Consider the following 17,030-nt stretch of genomic DNA (forward strand, 5'->3'; position numbering starts at 1 on the left):
CTGTGCACCACACTCTTGGACATTTGCAGCCCAAGGACTTACTGATGTTCCAATTTGGTCAGGACAGTACTGGTATAGGTGAACATTTCTTCTGATTCTGTGATTTTGTTAACTAGTAACTGTCTTTCACTGCTGGAAGCTGTGCAGAGAATGATAATTGAGGTGTCTTGGCAGATTTTGCTTCTGTCTTAATGAGCTCTTCCAACAGTCAAGTGTGTAGAGGGTGAAGGTGTGACCTGCAACTTTCTGGAGGTTCCTTAATCAGTGCCAATATGATTTTCCTTCCTTGGGCTTTTATAACATTTCCTTTCTGGCCTACCTTCTCCTATAGGAACGCAAGTTTATCGGTGGATCTGGCCAAGTAAGCGAGAGGATAATGGACCTCCTTGGGGACCGAGTGAAGCTGAAATGTCCTGTCACATATGTTGATCAAACTAATGACAATATCGTAGTGGAGACATTGAATCATGAAACCTATGAGGTAATTAATTTTTATCAAAATGAACACACAATAAATAGGCCTTGTATCTTCTACAGTTTCTAATCAAATGTAATCCAAGCAATGGCATAATTAATGCTGGCATGTTTCTGCCTCATTTTCCCAAATTACCAGCATCGATTGACCTAACTCTTTGTTTTGTTGCCTCATTTTGTATGTGGTTATTGCTCGATGTCATTCAAAATAATAAAGATGATTTTCATGCCCTCTGCAAGAACTGTAGCTCACTACTTAACATGATATTTTGCTTATGTGTATTTTAGTGCAAATATGTACTTAGTGCCATCCCTCCAACCTTGACTGCTAAAATCCACTTCAAACCAGAACTTCCACCAGAGAGAAACCAACTAATTCAACGTCTTCCCATGGGAGCTATCATTAAGTGTATGATGTATTACAAAGAGGCCTTCTGGAAGAAGAAGGGTAGGTGGTTCTTATTCATATTTAAACTGCATTAAGTGAAGGAACTGTGTTCTTTAGGAATATTGAGCAAAAGGCTCTAAACAAAAAAAAATTGTTTTCAAATTGATAGTGAAAGAATCAGAAATATTATTCTGTTGATTTCCTCATAGCTCTGTCAACACAAAATGACCCCAAAGATACTTGTTGCCAGTAGGAGCAAAGGAGGAGGTCATACCAGTTGTGGTGCCGCCATTGCCCTAGCTCCTGGCATTTGTCTTACTACTTACTCTTTATAAACAAAGTAAGGCCAAGGGACATTGTGGAAAGAGCATTGCTTTGAAGTCAGACATCCTGGACTGCACTTTCTTACTAACATCAGTCTCTAAATGTAAAGTATTAACAGTAATACCCACCATTAGGGTATTGTAGGTCTGAGATTTGGTAGGTTCATGAGATATGATGACTCCTGTTAAAAAGCCTTCTGCTCATATGTTATTCCTTCAGGGTTGATAATTGGTGAGATGATTCCCTCTGACACATCCTACTTTGTCCCCCATGTACTTTGGGATCCAAGACCGTCTTACCTTTTTTGCCAAGCATTGGTCATAAGCCCTTTATGTAAAGGTGATAGAGATGGGTTGTTTTCCATATATGGTGGTAAATAGACATCCTTGTTTAGTAAATGTGTATATTCAACAAGAAGTAGCTTCTAGGCTTAGGGCAAATACCAGTTGTTTAAGATTCACCTTCCTTATAGCAAAATAGTTCATATGTGTTTTGTATGTATATCAATGCCTCTGATGACATTGGTGTCAATCTCCTATTAATTTGTCCTGGTTAAGATTACTGTGGTTGCATGATCATTGAAGATGAAGAAGCTCCAATTTCAATAACCCTGGATGACACCAAGCCAGATGGATCACTGCCTGCCATAATGGGGTAAGTTAGAGCAAGAGTTCTTCATTTTCCAGATTGTATTGGTAGATTGGTATAGAACCTAGCCAAGTATATTGTTTTGGAATTGAGTTAGGACAATGATAAATAACCCTATAAAACTGTATTATATTTCCATTGATTAAAATATTATAGTAATGTTTGTGGGTGGTATGAGAACACTGGGAAACTTTACCAAAATTAACACTATCTTGTGCTTGTGCACATCATTTTTTTCTCCCATACAATTTATGTATTGAGGAGGAAGTAAAAAAAAACAGCTAGACAGATGATGTGATAGCCAAATTTGCATAGAGACAGAATGTTTGCACCCATTCTGGAATGAAAACTGAATGCTAATAATGTAGGCAAGCAGTTAGGATAAAATTGATGAGGTCTGTAAGCTGGAGACCACACTCTCCACCACACCCTCTGTGTGATCTCATGCCCCTACCTAATCATACCTGCACACCCACCTGCCAACCAGACTAATTAACCACGCCCCTTTGGAAGTGGATAAAAGGCATGGAGGATAGTGGGCCCTTCCCTTATTTTCCTTCACTGCCCTGGATCCCCTTGTTGCCCTGTGCCTTTGGGGCGCATGGCCTTCTGGCCTCCAGCTCTCTGCCTTCCATTCACTGCCCGTGATAAGCTGCTAGTAGCTGCTCATAACCAAACGTTTGCTGCAAGTGGCTCTTGGCCTGCTTTCTGCTTGGTATGGATTCCAACTTAATTTCCAGACTTCCCTTTCTCGTTTAGCTAGAGCCCTCACTCTCCAGTGCATTTCTCTCACTGAATAAAAACTTAAAAAACTTACCATGTCGTCTGGTCTGTTTGAGCCAGTATTCAGAATTCTTCTCTGAATTCATGGCAAGAACCCACACAGCTTATTAATTTCAGAAATATTAATAAGCAGGTTGGTTTCACTTTATCCTATAAAACCTATCAGATTCAGGTTTCCAAAAATTAACTTTTTCCTCCATTGAAAGCATCTGACACATAGAAAATGTTAGTTGTTACCCTGGGGTAGAAGATGGCTGGCCAATTCGAAAGCACAGGTCAGAGTGGAGCCAGGCCTTGAGTGGATGGCATAAATTTTCTGATTGGTTTCTCCATAGTTACCCTTCACCAACAGTATTTCCCTTACCTGTGGAAGTACAGAGATGGTGCAGGATGGTTCTGTGTACAGTAGAGGAGAGCCCTTCTCCTCTCCGCTCATCCTAACACACAGCTGCTCTGCCTGTTGGGAGCTAGGGATCCAGAAAGAGAAACAGACCCTTTACAAAGGACCTGCTAAGGAGAGCCCAGCCTCCCAGTTGCCTGCCCTTTGGCCCTCCTCAAAAACTATGCAAACAAAAGTTATTTTTTTTTCTACCATACCTTCACAAAATAACACAGCTTCAATGGAATTTAGTGACTTTTAGACACCAGTGTTTTCCTCTTTGCTCCTGGAAAACGCATGCCTCCTGCCAGAGGGAGAGGTGAGCTCATGCATATCATATCATTGAAGGAAATTTCCAGAGTCCAAAAAAGCAGACGCATGTCCAAAGGGATTTAGAAAGCAGACTGAGCTAATGGACTGCTAACAATACATTTTATAACCACTTCACTGACTGTAAAAGATGAGAAATAGTACCAGCTTCCCTGAGATGGGCAGGTGCTTACAATTTAATGACCATAGGAATAACGCATCCCCTTTACCTCTAACTACATAGGGAAAGAAAGGCTATAGGTTGTTTTTGGTAGTTTGGCATTAGCTGCTCTATTCCAGATAAAAGCAAGAGACTAGGGTACAGGTTCCAGGAGAATGTTAGATAAGACTAATCTAACTCTGGATGGAAGAACATAGATGCTTCCTTTTCCTTGGGTGACATATGCCTTTCTCATTTATTTGGCATTATTTACTGTGATATGTATAGCAGGACCCTTCCAGATGTCAATGGGGTTATTTAGGTAGCTCCTAGAGAATGATGTTCTAATCTGCATTTATTCATTAGCTTTCTTTGCAGTTGATAAATAATAATTAATTTATAGGGTACAATGTGATGTCTCAATATATGTATATCCTATAGAATGATCAAACCAGGCTAATTAAGATATCTATCACCTCAAATATTTATCATTTATTTATAGTGAGAACATGTAAAATCCACTATTTAAACTGTTTTTGAAATATACAGTATATTAGTATTAACTAGTCATCCTGCTTTGAAACAGATCACCAGAACTTATTGCTCCTGTCTAACTGAAACTGTACCTGTGGGAAACTAAAACACGCCTCCCCAAAATAAGGAGGATTGTTGAGCTGAAGACAATTAAGTTGGGGGTGGGGAGAAAACTCTCTGTCTTCCCTCTGCTTATCTAAAAACAGGACAGAAATTTGAAGAGAGAAAAGGTGTTTCTCTCCTCCCCCATTTCCCATCTACACACAGGATGTAGGATGTAAATTCTCCTGTATTGGAGACAACCCTTTATCAGCTCTAAGAAGGCAGAGCAGATTTTACTCCATTAATGCCTTTCCAGATATTTACTTTCCCACAGTTTCCTGCCTTTGGAAGCCTGGGACTGCTTTCCTTTGTCTTGTCACTTCTCTAAAATTTATTGTTCTTTGTTGGATGTACTATATTAGCTGCATTCCTAAACCACTGCCTTGAGTTACTTTTCACTGAGGTTTCTCCCATGTGCTGTGCACTGCACGCATTAATAAACTTTTTCTTGTTAACTTGTCTTTTGCTGCGGAAGTCTGTCCCAACTATGAATTTATGAGGGATGAGGGAAAAGCTTATTTTTCCCCTTCATACTAGTTTACCAACCTCTCCCCTGTTTTATCACAATTGCCTCTTGATAATGAAAGCCTTGGGAATATATGATCCCACTCTGCTTTTTGCTCTTGGCCTCAAAGATAGGAGTGGTAATGCCCAGTACTGTGTTTGTAATAACCGACATCTTTTGGGAACTGGAAAGGACCTTGTACTTTAGAATTGTGAAATATCCCCAACACAAAGCCAGCCAGGTTTTTTAATTTCTGCAATAAAACATCAAAGATAGTCAAAGGATATTTGTCCGTTGTTAGAATGAGATAAAAGAGATTATTTCAGTCATGACTTGAGATGTTTACAGAAATAGGTAGCACTAAAAAGCTCTTCAGATAAATCACTTAATCTTTCATTAAATATTGGTGATTTTCTTTTAAATACTGCATATATCTAAACTTAGTGATTCTTGCATAAACCTAAAATTTAGCTAAAATTCATAGTTATTCACATCTTGATGTGTTAAACAAAATTATGACTATCCCATAATGTTAAGTAGTTCAGATTTCTTAAATAATCCATAGATTCTAACTCTTCTCGGGATGAACATATTTTGTGTCTTTGTATCATAGAATATTCTCAAATAACAGCCCTAAAAGCATTGCCAATCGAATTGAGTAGCAGTTTAATTTTGGGGTGGAGAGGAGGAAATATCTACTTTCAGCCCTTGCATTCTCAGCCCTGATCTATTTGTCTTTTGGGTCTAGAAAAAAAGAATTACAATTTAAAAACTATTTTCCACTGAAGAAATCATTTCATTGTCCTTTACCTCATTTGGATTTTTGAAAGCTTTCTAATAATAGTATAATTAACGATTTTATGTCATGATTCAATTCTTTAAAATATACAATTATTAATGCCAGCATAATAAATAGAATCTATTTGATTAAAGGGAAGCAGACAGATTATGACTGAGTTTTATGACGATGCTTTATTTGGGGACTATGTTAGGTTGGTTTCCCAGGAACCTGACTTGGAGATGGAGATTTGGGATCAGGAGGTTTACTGGGAAGTAGTCTGGGGATTATTGCCTATGACAACAGAAGGAATCAGGACCAGACACAGGGAGAAGTTAGGCTCTAATGTTGTCCCAACAAAGGCCTCAGACCATGGGAAGCTCCAGAGCTGATAGTCCTTCAGAGTTGTCCTAAACTGACCCAAATGGTACCAGTTGCCTCTGGGAAGGGTCAGGACCTTGAAGCAGGCAGTTGTCTGCTGCCAAGTAAGATTTCTGGGGTAAGTTTCAGCTGTGAGGTAAGGGTACTAAGTACCTGGTCCTGAAGAGGAATGTGAGGAGCCTACCATGGCATCTATTTCAGACACATATTTGTATTTGTTTTCCCAGCTTTGAGCAAGTATTTGGCAGAAGTCAACAGTCTACCAGAATAATCATTTAGCACAACATTAATTCATCCAACATTTGATTTCCTACTGTATGTCAAACACTGTGTTAAACTTTGGGTGTTTAATATTGACATGGAGATGACCTGTCATTTAGGGGCCCATAGCCTAACAGGGGTTTTGGACACAGCAGTCAACTAAAGACTACTTGGCATTTATTCTGGGAGAGGAGAGGATCTAGGAGAGTTCTTTAATGCTGAGTGGGTAGAGATACAAACACTTGCAAAAGAAGGGCAGTGAACTAATCATTCAAATGTAACTTCTCTCTATAGTTTCATCGTTGCCCGTAAAGCTGATCGGCTTGCCAAGCTTCATAAGGAAATCAGGTGAGACTGTATATCTGAAAAATAGATGGAAGGTCAGCTTGTATTTTGTTTGTCACACAAACAACAATAGAATACCATCGAGAAAACAAAATACTTCACAGATACTCTCAAAATGCCAACAAATCAATGTTTCTATATCTTGCTGTTGCCTTTGCAACCCAGCCCTTGCCCATATGCGTATATTAATTTAATTTTACATATTTGTGTTCATTTGCAGTAGTTGAGAGGTAGGGTTTCTCTGTAAGGTGAATAGAGAAAAATAACAGAAAATGTGAGCTAAATGGAGAAGTCCTTGTGACTTAATAACTTTCTAAAAGTTCCTGCCTCATTAAACCATCAAATTGGGGGTTAATTTCCAACATAGGAATTTTGGAAGGACACATACTTTCCAACCATGGAAACCAGGACTAGCATATAATATACATTTTTTTCATTATGCCACACTAAGCTTGACATTTTCTTTTGGATTTCCTGCTTGCCTTCCTTATTAATAGTAAAATAAATAGCAGCCTGGGGATAGACATTTGGTTATGATTCCACATGGTGGCTGAATGTCTCAAAAGTTCTAGGAAGGCAAAACCCTTACTGAATATGCCATTGACAAGAGCAGAGCTTCACAGAACTTATTCTATCAAAATCTGTGAAAGGGTGTTTAGGAATTACATGTTTTTCTCTTTTTTAAAAATTATGTATTTCTTTAATTTGAAAGGCAGAGATGTATAGAGAGACAGAGACAGAGATCGCCCATCTGTTGGTTTACTCCCCCAAATACCCACAATGGTTGTTGCTGGACCAAACCAAAGCCAGGAACCAGGAACTCAACCCAGATCTCCCACATGGGTGGCAGAGGCCCAAGTACTTGAACCATTACCCTGAGAAGGGACGCAAACTTGTGCCATCACTGGCTGCCACCGAGTATGTGCATTAGCAGGAAGCTGGAACCAGAAATGGAGCCAGTTATCAAAGCCAGGCACTCTAATAATGGGATGCAGGCATCCCAAGTGGCATTTTAACAACTGAGCTAAATGCATGCCTCTTTCACTTAGGATTTTTGATGTGTAGTAAGAACAACTCTTTGAAGGAAACCAAACTTTTCCTTTCTATCCTGGAATTTAAACATCTACCTAATGCTGTGTGACATTATTTCAGGAGTGGCATTTGTTTCTCCCTAAAACCTTCCATGTAAAAATGGTAGCAATGAGCCATGCTTCTAATTCCACATTTTCCTTCTGACTTTGTACCTGTGATATAGAAGTTCTAAAAGGTATATGAATGGTGTAAATTTAAAAATTTAGATACATTTCTATGATTATGTTTTGTCCCACAGTATTCAGAAAAATTAGGGGCATATTTTAAAAATATTTTCTAATTTAATTGTTAACATAAAATTTTATGTTGTTCATCTGTTTCTTTTGTCACAAGTAAGCTTGATTTTCCCCTCTCTCCCCACCTCCTGCATATTTTTGGCCATTTGTCTCATCAATTTTTCATGCTCGTCTTACACGTTTGATTTATCTTTGCCATATTTTTTAACAAATACTGCTTGTTAGCCTTTAACGTATAGTTTAGAGTAGTTTTATACATTTAAACTATATCTTATATTATACTCAGAAGATTAAATTAGCTTTATATTTAATAGACAAATATAGGATAGGTGTAAGGCACAGTCTATATGTACTATAGACATAAAATAATTCATTCTGGAATTCTACATATTCCAGAAAAATTATGTAAAATCAGTTCTTAAGACTGAACTAAATGTAATTATATTTATTTTTGCTATTTTTATCTCAAATTGATATGGTATTGGATAATAAAAGGCAAAAATATAAAAAGAAGGAAAATTTTGTTGAGTCTTCTGATCAAATGACCATATTGAGGCATAGAAATTTGGGGGCTGGCGCTGTGATGCAGTGGATTAAAGCCCTGGCCTGAAGCACCAGCATCCCATATGGGCACTGGTTCTAGTCCCGGCTGCCCCTCTTCCAATCCAGTTCTCTGCTATGGCCTGGGAAAGCAGTAGACTATGGCCCAAGTCCTTGGGCCCCTGCACCCACATGAGAGACCCAGAAGAAATTCCTGGCTCCTGGCTTCGGATTGGCACAGCTCCAGCCGTTGACACCATTTAGGGAGGGAACCAGTGGGAGGAAGCCCTTTCTCTCTGTCTCTCCCTCTCACTGTGTGAAACTCCACCTCTCAAATAAATAGAATCTTTTTTTAAAAAAAAAAAAAAGAAAGTCAATTTGAATATGGAGACTCATTGAACTGTTCATTTTGTATAGTTACATAAAGCCATTGATATTAATTTTTCAGTATTCAGTCTGGTTCTTTGGCAGGAGTCCTAGAACTCACTAAGTTTATTCTATACTCAACAGCTTATTACTTCCCTAACACTTTTTGGTTCTTATTTTATAGGAAGCGGAAAATCTGCGAACTGTATGCTAGAGTGCTGGGATCAGAAGAAGCTTTACAAGTAAGAAAGCCCTGGCATTAATCCCTAGCACGTTCAGCTCTGCTTGCTCTAAGTGGTAAAGCAAAGCAGATTCTGATTTTCTGACAGTCTTATGAGGAGAGTATAAAGGGTTATGCTTAACTTGGAGGATTAACTTCAACAATCACAAAAGGCCATTAAAAGCTGGTTTCAGGTGCATGGAATTTCTGACACAGTGGCTCCTTTGGACTGTTCAAGTATTCACTGGATAACTGGCAGCCAATTGTGATCAGAGCTTGGAGCTGCAGGGATTATGTCAAAGATGAGTGAGAATGGTTCCCAGAACAGAGGTCCTACCTTTGATATTGGGGTCAACTGCCTGCTGCAAAATAAAATCCCAGAAATGTGTCATCATTTGTTGCTGAAGACACAGTGGTATATGCATGACAAAATACCCTGAATCTAGACTATCTGCCCAAGTCCAAGTCATACCAATTTATTTTCCCATGTGTAGATTCAATTCACAACTCATTTAGGAATTTCAGCTTTTAGTCCACCACTGAAAGTGATTAGGAGGATGAAATTATTTCTGAAGAACCTGCTGATAGCAGGAACCATTACAGGAACTTGTATCTGAACTGCTCAAATAATAAACCTTCAAAATGTTAGTGTTAGGGAAATCAGAGAAAATTTTGTCATGTCCGCTAGGAAATATTTTTTATATTAATTGTTCCCTTCATAGCAGTATTCCCGTCATTCCTGTTTCCAGCATAAAGAAGGGGTTCTGAAAGATTCAAGTAGACCCTCCTACAGGCTGATTGTTGGTGGGGTTTCCTGTGGACTTAGCTATAAAAACTTCATGTCTCCCCTCATCAAGAGCTTGAGAAAATCAAAGCATACATTTTTTGGCATTTGCTAATTTCTGTTAAAGTAAAACACACAAGAGGTTTCATTGTTGACTGGCAGCATTTCATCTGTATTTTCTCTTTGCAATTGTCTATCCACTAAACTGCAGCCGGTGCATTATGAAGAGAAGAACTGGTGTGAAGAACAATATTCCGGGGGCTGCTACACAGCCTACTTCCCCCCAGGCATCATGACTCAATATGGAAGGTACTACACAAGCACTCCACTAATACAAGACCTGTACCACCCTTATAAAAAGGAGCAAAGTTCAATGGAAAAGCCTGGAACGAGTAGTCAGCATTCCTATTTCTAATATCCCAGATAGTCAATTTGCATATTTCTGGATGTCCGTAGGAAAATAAGGAAGTTAGTACATAGAACCATGGCCACTGGCACATAGAGCAATAGCAGAATGCTGAGGTGGAGGAGGAGACTTCAGATGTCAGCAGTACTTGTGGGAATGAGAGAAGCTGCAGTGGCCTCCAGAAGGCCTTTTGGAGCTCAACTCGACACGTAATCTCACAAGACTATCCTAGGCTCCTTGGCACCAGTGTACACAAAGGGATATTGGATGTGTTCATCCAATACACCTGTCTTTCCAACAGAGCATTAATTCTTCAAAGGGAGCAGTTCTTACTGTATACAGCTAAGTTGTGAGGACAGGGGATCCACTCAGGGTAGAGGAGTCCACCTTAACTTTAAAAGCCCTTGCTCCATAAGCCTGAGACACACTGTCTCATAGGCATACTGTCCAGGATCACTTGTTCAGTTACAAGAACATCATACTCACGGAAGTCCAAAGGGATAGCCTCCTACCAGGTACAAGTCTTGATACAGTTTACCAATGTGGGGGTAGGGAGAGGCATTTTTAGCATAAGCAGTGTTGCCTGGTCACATAGGTGGTATTATACCTACATCTGGTTTCCAAGGAACAGAGCTAGAAAGTTAATGCAAAGTCACATTTGTCCATCGAGAAGGAAGAGGTATTTGTCAACCCTTTCCATATAGGAGGGTTTTACTTGTCTTTTTTTCTTCATTGAATCAAATACCCTTTGTTAGTGATAACAGAACTGATGAAGTGGTTTAGTAATGGAATCAAAGGAGAAGTCTAGAAAATAGGAGTAGGATCAGGAATAGATGAAGCCCAGGGATCCTGAATTGGAAAAAGGTATACCAGTGGGACTGGGCTGAGGTGAAGGACTTGGGATAGGGGTGAGAATGGTAGTGCAGTTTGGAAGACTTCATGAAAGTGACTAGAGATGTGACAGGAATCCATGCCTAGGCAGTTGGAGAGAACAGTTGCCCATTCAGCCCAGCCCTTCCTTGCTTCTCTCTGGCAGAGTATCTTTGCAAGAGGTCCATTTCCTTGCCCTTCAGCCAGTCCCTAGATAAGTTCATAGAAACCAGCTACACAAAGGTTGTCTTTTTTTTTTTAAAAGATTTAGTTATTTGTCTGAAAAACAGAGTTTCAGAGAGAGAGGAAGAGACAGAGATTGTTTATCCACTGGTTCACTCCCCAAATGACTGCAATGGCTGGAGCTGGGATGGTATGAAGCCAGTAACCAGGAACTTCCAGGTCTCCCACATGAGAGGCAGGGGCCCAAGCAATTGGGCCATCTCCTGCTGCTTTCCTAGGCCATTAGCAAGGACCTGGTTAGGAAGCAGAGCAGCTAGGACTCAAACAGCAGCCCATATGGGATACTGGCATTGCTTTACCCAGTATGCCACAACACTGGCCCCAGAGGTTGTCTTTTTTATATATAAGATTTTATTTATTTATTTATTTATTTATTTATTTTAGATGTAGAGTTACAGACAGAGAGAGGGAGAGACAGAGAAAAAGGTCTTCCATCCACTGGTTCACTCCCCAAATGGCCACAATGGCCAGAGGAGGGCCGTTCTGAACCAGGAGCCAGGAGCTTCTTCTGGGTCTCCCACGCAGATGCACTTGGGCCATCTTCTACTGCTTTCATAGGCCATAGCAGAGAGCTGTATCAGAAGAGGGCAGCCAGGACTAGAACTGATACCCATATGGGATGCCAGTGCTGCAGACAGAGGCTTAGCCCACTACACCATAGCACTGACCACCAGAGGTTGTCTTTTAAGGGGACACATCTATATAATCCCTCCAGTCTCCCCTTTACCGGAAATGACCATTGATCTCCTTTCCTAGCCACTCGCCACTGCACTTCCTCCTCAGACACTGAGAATGCCCACATGGCTGGGCTTTGCTGCCCTGTGGGAAGCTCAGAAAGACAGTGTAGGCAAGTAGAATGGACCACAAGCAGGAACATACAGAAAATACATCTGTGTATTGAATGCATGTTCTATTCCAGTTCTGGCTGGCTTGGAAAAGGTCAGCATTACCTTTTGGTGATTGATAATCTGACACCCCTGTGCTCCTTGGCTTGGAAAGTTCAGATCCTTGTGTGCAGGCTGCTATGAAACAAAGGAGCACCCTGCCACCTGGAGTGGTGTCGCCCTGGCTGGTTTTTTTTTTTTTTAACTTTTATTTAATACATATAAATTTCCGAAGTACAGCTTATGGATTACAATGGCTTCCCCCCCCCCATAACTTCCCTCCCACCTTCAACCCTCCCATCTCCCGTTCCCTCTCCCATTCCATTCGCATCAAGATTCATTTTCAATTATCTTTATATACAGAAGATCAATTTAGTATATATTAAGTAAAGATTTCATCAGTTTGCACCCACACAGAAACACAAAGTGTAAAATACTGTTTGAGTACTAGTTATAGCATTAATTCACAATGTACAGCACATTTAGGACAGAGATCCTACATGGTGACATGGCGAGTAAGTGCACAGTGACTCCTGTTGTTTATTTAACAATTGACACTCTTGTTTATGGCATCAGTGATCATCCCAGGCTCTTGTCATGAGTTGCCAAGGCTATGGAAGCCTTTTGAGTTTGCCAACTCTGATCTTATTTAGACAAGGTCATAGTCCAAGTGGAAGTTCTCTCCTCCCTTCAGAGAAAGGTACCTCCTTCTTTGATGGCCTGTTCTTTCCGCTGGGATCTCACTCACAGAGATCTTTCATTTAGGTCTTTTTGTTTTGTTTTGTTTTTTTGTTTTTTGTTTTTTGTTTTTTTTTTTTTTTGCCACCCTGGCTGTTTTTTCAACAATTGAGTTTTCCTATGTTCTATGGAGTAAATGAGGGCAGTAATTGGCTCATTTTACCTCAGTGCTTTCCCAGGTAACTCTGTGTGACATTTTTGTTCCCTTTAAGGGTAATTCGCCAGCCCGTGGGCAGGATTTATTTTGCTGGTACAGAGACAGCCACACAATGGAGTGGTTACATGGAAGGCGCAGTGGAGGCTGGGGAGCGAGCTGCTCGAGAGGTAAGGGAGGAAGTTGAGGCACTTGCCCCCATCAAGTGCAGCAGTGTTTTTACCATCTGATCTTTCTAGCTTTTCCTTTCCTTTGTAAGGTACATGATGACACATGTGAGGTTGAAACTTTACTTTTTAAAAAATTGACATGTAAAATTGTACATATTTATGGAGTAAATACAATATACAATGTGTAATGATCACATCAGGATAATGGGCATTTCTATCACCTCAAACATTTATCACCTCTTTATGTTGAGAACTTTCAAAATCCTCTAGCATTTTGAAATACATAACAAATTATTGTTAACTGTAGTCACCATGCTGTGCTATAGAACACTAGAACTTACTCTTCTTATCTAACTGTATTTTGGTACCCATTACCTGTCCTCTCCAATACCCCCTACTCTTTACCCTTCCCAGTGTCTGGTGACCTTTTCTATTCTCTACTTCTAAGAGAATATAAGATCAACTTTTTTAGCTCCCACATATGAGGAAGAACATGTGGTATTTGTCTTTCTGTAACCAGCTTATTCACTTCACATAGCATCCTCCAGACTCATCCATGCTGCCACAGATGATAGCATTTCATCCTTTTCAGATGCCTGAAGAGATTCCATTGTATACACATACCACCTTTTATTCATCCATTCATTTGTTTAGTTCTTTACCCTGATAGAATCTTATGTCCATTTCTCTGTCCCTCCCTCTTGATGCTCATTTGTGGCCTACAGGATTTTGGATCTGTTGAAACTATACAACTTTATTTCATAATACCATGGTCACATTTTCTTTTCAGATCTTGAATGCTCTGGGGAAAGTAGCCAAAAAAGATATATGGGTGCCAGAACCAGAATCACAGGTGAGTTCAGCATCTCTTATCTCCACAGACTAGTCATGGCACATAAAACTCACATTTCCCTTATTCTAGCCTCTGGTTTAATCATAGATGTAAATATTCAAGGCAAAGCCATTCACTGATTTTACAGATATGTTTTATTCCTCCTGGATAGCATAAGAGTCTCTTGCTAATGGTCTCTATTCATTCATCTAGGATGTTCCATCATTAGAAATCAAACCTACCTTCCTGGAAAGAAATTTACCATCTGTTCCTGGCCTCCTGAAGATCATTGGGGTTTCTACATCAGTAACCACTCTGTGTCTTGTCCTGTACAAGTGGAAGCTACTGCCACGGCCCTAACATTTCAGCCTCATGCATTCTACTTAGTCTTACCCAACACCATAAAAAAATGTTGGCCAATTGTAGGCTGTATCATTGGGCCATTTTAAGTGCACTTGATTTAATCATTTGCATTTAGTCTCAGTCTGTGTTAATGTAAAATCCACCCAAAGAATCATATAATTCATTTTGGTAAGATCCAATTCTACCTTATTTATGTAGACTAACTCATGTTGATTGATAAAACTTTCTGATTGCCTCTTAATTTCAAAATGTTAAAGTTGAAGTACTCCTCAGAAACAATTTCTGTGTCCCGTTTTTCTTCCATCAATGTGAAGTGTCTAATAATTTCAAAAATAAAATGTTCGACTTTCTCCCTGTCAAGGTGGAGTAGGTTAAGACCCAGCCTGTGACTGACCTTTTTCTGTCCTTAAACAATTGCGATGCATTGGTGCAGAGCCTGGAGGCTCATAGCTTCCTGGAGGGAGCAGCTCCTACTTTGGATTAGGAAATAGTAAATGAAACAGAATGGGGTAGGGACATGCAGGCCCTAAGTCTATGATGGGGACATCTTGTAGGCTGCTGCCTCAGGAATCCCCTCGCCACTTCTAATTCCTGGAATGTTCTAGACATCTAGGTTCAGCACTCTATCCTATTTGTATGTTTTCTTCTTTGACTTCTTCCAGAGGAAAGCACTTACTGAGTTATAATGAAATGGATTTGTTGGAACTTCTGTGTACCACCCAAGATGAGCAGCATAATAGAGCAGCAAAACTGTCCTCTAGGAGGCCTCCCTGACCAGCCTCCTGTGAGCCCAGCTACAATGGGCATCTTCTCTTCTGCCTGGAAGGTGGCCAGACAGCAGTCAGTCCTTGTCAGTGATAGCATTTTATGACGATGGCAAGAAAGCTGTATTTCCTTTTTCTCAGGTAGCCCCCAGTTGTCTGAAGGCCCTTAGGGTCATATTTTTTTTTCCTATGACCATAGAATTAGATCTCTTAACTTGCATATGTCTTCAGCATGGCTACTTTGCATAAATATTAGCATGCCAATTTCTCTCAAATGAGTGCTGAAATATACATGATAAATTTCTGATTGTTATTCATGAAGACTCAATACAGAAAGGAAATTAGGGCTCTATATGATAACCTCAATTTGCTTCATTTACTAAATTTTATATCAGAAGCAAAATTGAGTGATTTTATATCTGAAGACTATGTTCTCTATCTTAGGAGTAATATGGGCCCAGACCAGTGCCCACTTCTTACCTTGGCCATTTTAAAAATTGCCAAATTTTTTTAAAGCTCCTGCCAAAAAATTCAATCATAAAATAGTTCTTTTTAAAAATATATTTTTTTTATTTAAGGAGAATTAAAGAGTACCAGAGAAAACCAGCCAAACCAAGTATATTACTCCATTAACCTTATCAGAAATGCAAATGTTAGTCTCTGGACCCTGGGTATGAGGACTTTAGGTCTTCCAAAGTTTTTCCTATCCTAAGAGCAAAGAGCTGGATTTTTCTGCCACTCTTTCTTTCTCTTGCAATTCAAAAGTATTTTAGCTAACTTAGGAGTTTCAGTAACATCTTGGATATACTCCAGTACCATAAGGAGTTGCTGAACATTATATCAAACTGCTTTGAGAAATCTCATCTCTAATCTCATGTAGTTTTTCTGTTCACTTACTGATTAACCCAGTCCTGACACACCTCTTGGGGAGTGCTTATTTAAACTTCTGAACTGGTAACAGTTTTAACAGTAATCAAGTTGGTAACATATGTAAGTCTTGCATGTTGAAGTACTCCAAGTGTGCCATTTACTATCTTCTCCAACTTTTTAGAAAACCCATTGATTGATCCTACTTAGATCAATTCTATTAAGCTACAGATTTGGGTATCAAAATGAATGCCAGTCCAGATCTGCCTAGACATGAAATCAGAGCTGAGAACTCCCACCATATGTGAGGGTCATCCATTATGAAGATACCATTGATCTCTCCCAACCAGAGAGACAAAAGACAATGTAAGATGCTGATAGACTTTGGCTCTATAAGGCATCCGCTTCACAGTTCTGAAGATTGAGTTGGCCTCATTCCATAGTTATGTTGAGAATTAGATTTTAAAATTTCATCTGTTTGTCACAACTGACTGCTAAATAAGATCTCATACTCCACTGAAGAATAAAATATTGAAGGATTGTAAACCCTGTTTAGTTTGTAAACTTGGTGTCTAATGTTCTGTGTCTGAAGTTTGTCCCCAGTGCTACATGTGGGAGTATGCCCATGTGTCTGCTTTGTCATCAAAGTGAGATTTGCCTGTATGGTACTGTTTGCTAATAAAGTATACTACCACCCCTGATTCAGACCTGGCTTCTCTATAGTTCACAGTTCCATTCAGAAGGTCCAGTGGCTTCTTACTGCAGAAGTTCACCATGAGGCATTATCCATAGAGTATAGGCTTAAAAACCCAGTTCTTAAAGTTGGATTTGACTCTCATGTGTTACTGAAGTTTCCTAGAAACTGATTAAATACCAGAATACTGTACTCTGCCTAACTAGACCACAAGAGGTAGGTTCTGATCCAAGGTTTCTTACCCAATTAGCTAATGATACCTTGAGCCAATCATTCCAGTTCTCTATCTCAATCTCCCCATCTGAGAAAGGATGGGTAGCATGAGATGGCTTCTAAAGGTTCTTTCCCTGACAACATTATGTGACTTATGCATTTTATTGTCAGTACTCTTTATATTTTTTGCCTATTGATATGGCAGAGACAAAACATTCAGCCT

At 39.6% G+C, this 17,030-nt stretch overlaps 1 protein-coding gene across 1 annotated transcript in view; it reads left to right on the forward strand.

The window, feature by feature from the left end:
- Nucleotides 1–16,601, forward strand: part of MAOA (monoamine oxidase A) — a 69,848-nt gene extending 53,247 nt beyond the window's left edge. The window contains exons 7-15 of the mRNA XM_051827031.3: nt 332–481; nt 763–922; nt 1,744–1,840; nt 6,321–6,374; nt 8,790–8,847; nt 9,821–9,918; nt 12,963–13,074; nt 13,865–13,927; nt 14,120–16,601. Coding sequence (XP_051682991.2) covers nt 332–481; nt 763–922; nt 1,744–1,840; nt 6,321–6,374; nt 8,790–8,847; nt 9,821–9,918; nt 12,963–13,074; nt 13,865–13,927; nt 14,120–14,266 — 939 coding nt within the window. The 3' untranslated portion in view covers nt 14,267–16,601. The remainder of the gene's footprint in view (nt 1–331; nt 482–762; nt 923–1,743; nt 1,841–6,320; nt 6,375–8,789; nt 8,848–9,820; nt 9,919–12,962; nt 13,075–13,864; nt 13,928–14,119) is intronic.
- Nucleotides 16,602–17,030: the final 429 nt, after the last annotated feature.

The sequence above is a fragment of the Oryctolagus cuniculus genome, chromosome X, assembly GCF_051225735.1.
Source record: "Oryctolagus cuniculus isolate XC-2025 breed Fujian yellow rabbit chromosome X, ASM5122573v1, whole genome shotgun sequence".
NCBI classification, from domain to species: Eukaryota; Metazoa; Chordata; class Mammalia; order Lagomorpha; family Leporidae; genus Oryctolagus; species Oryctolagus cuniculus.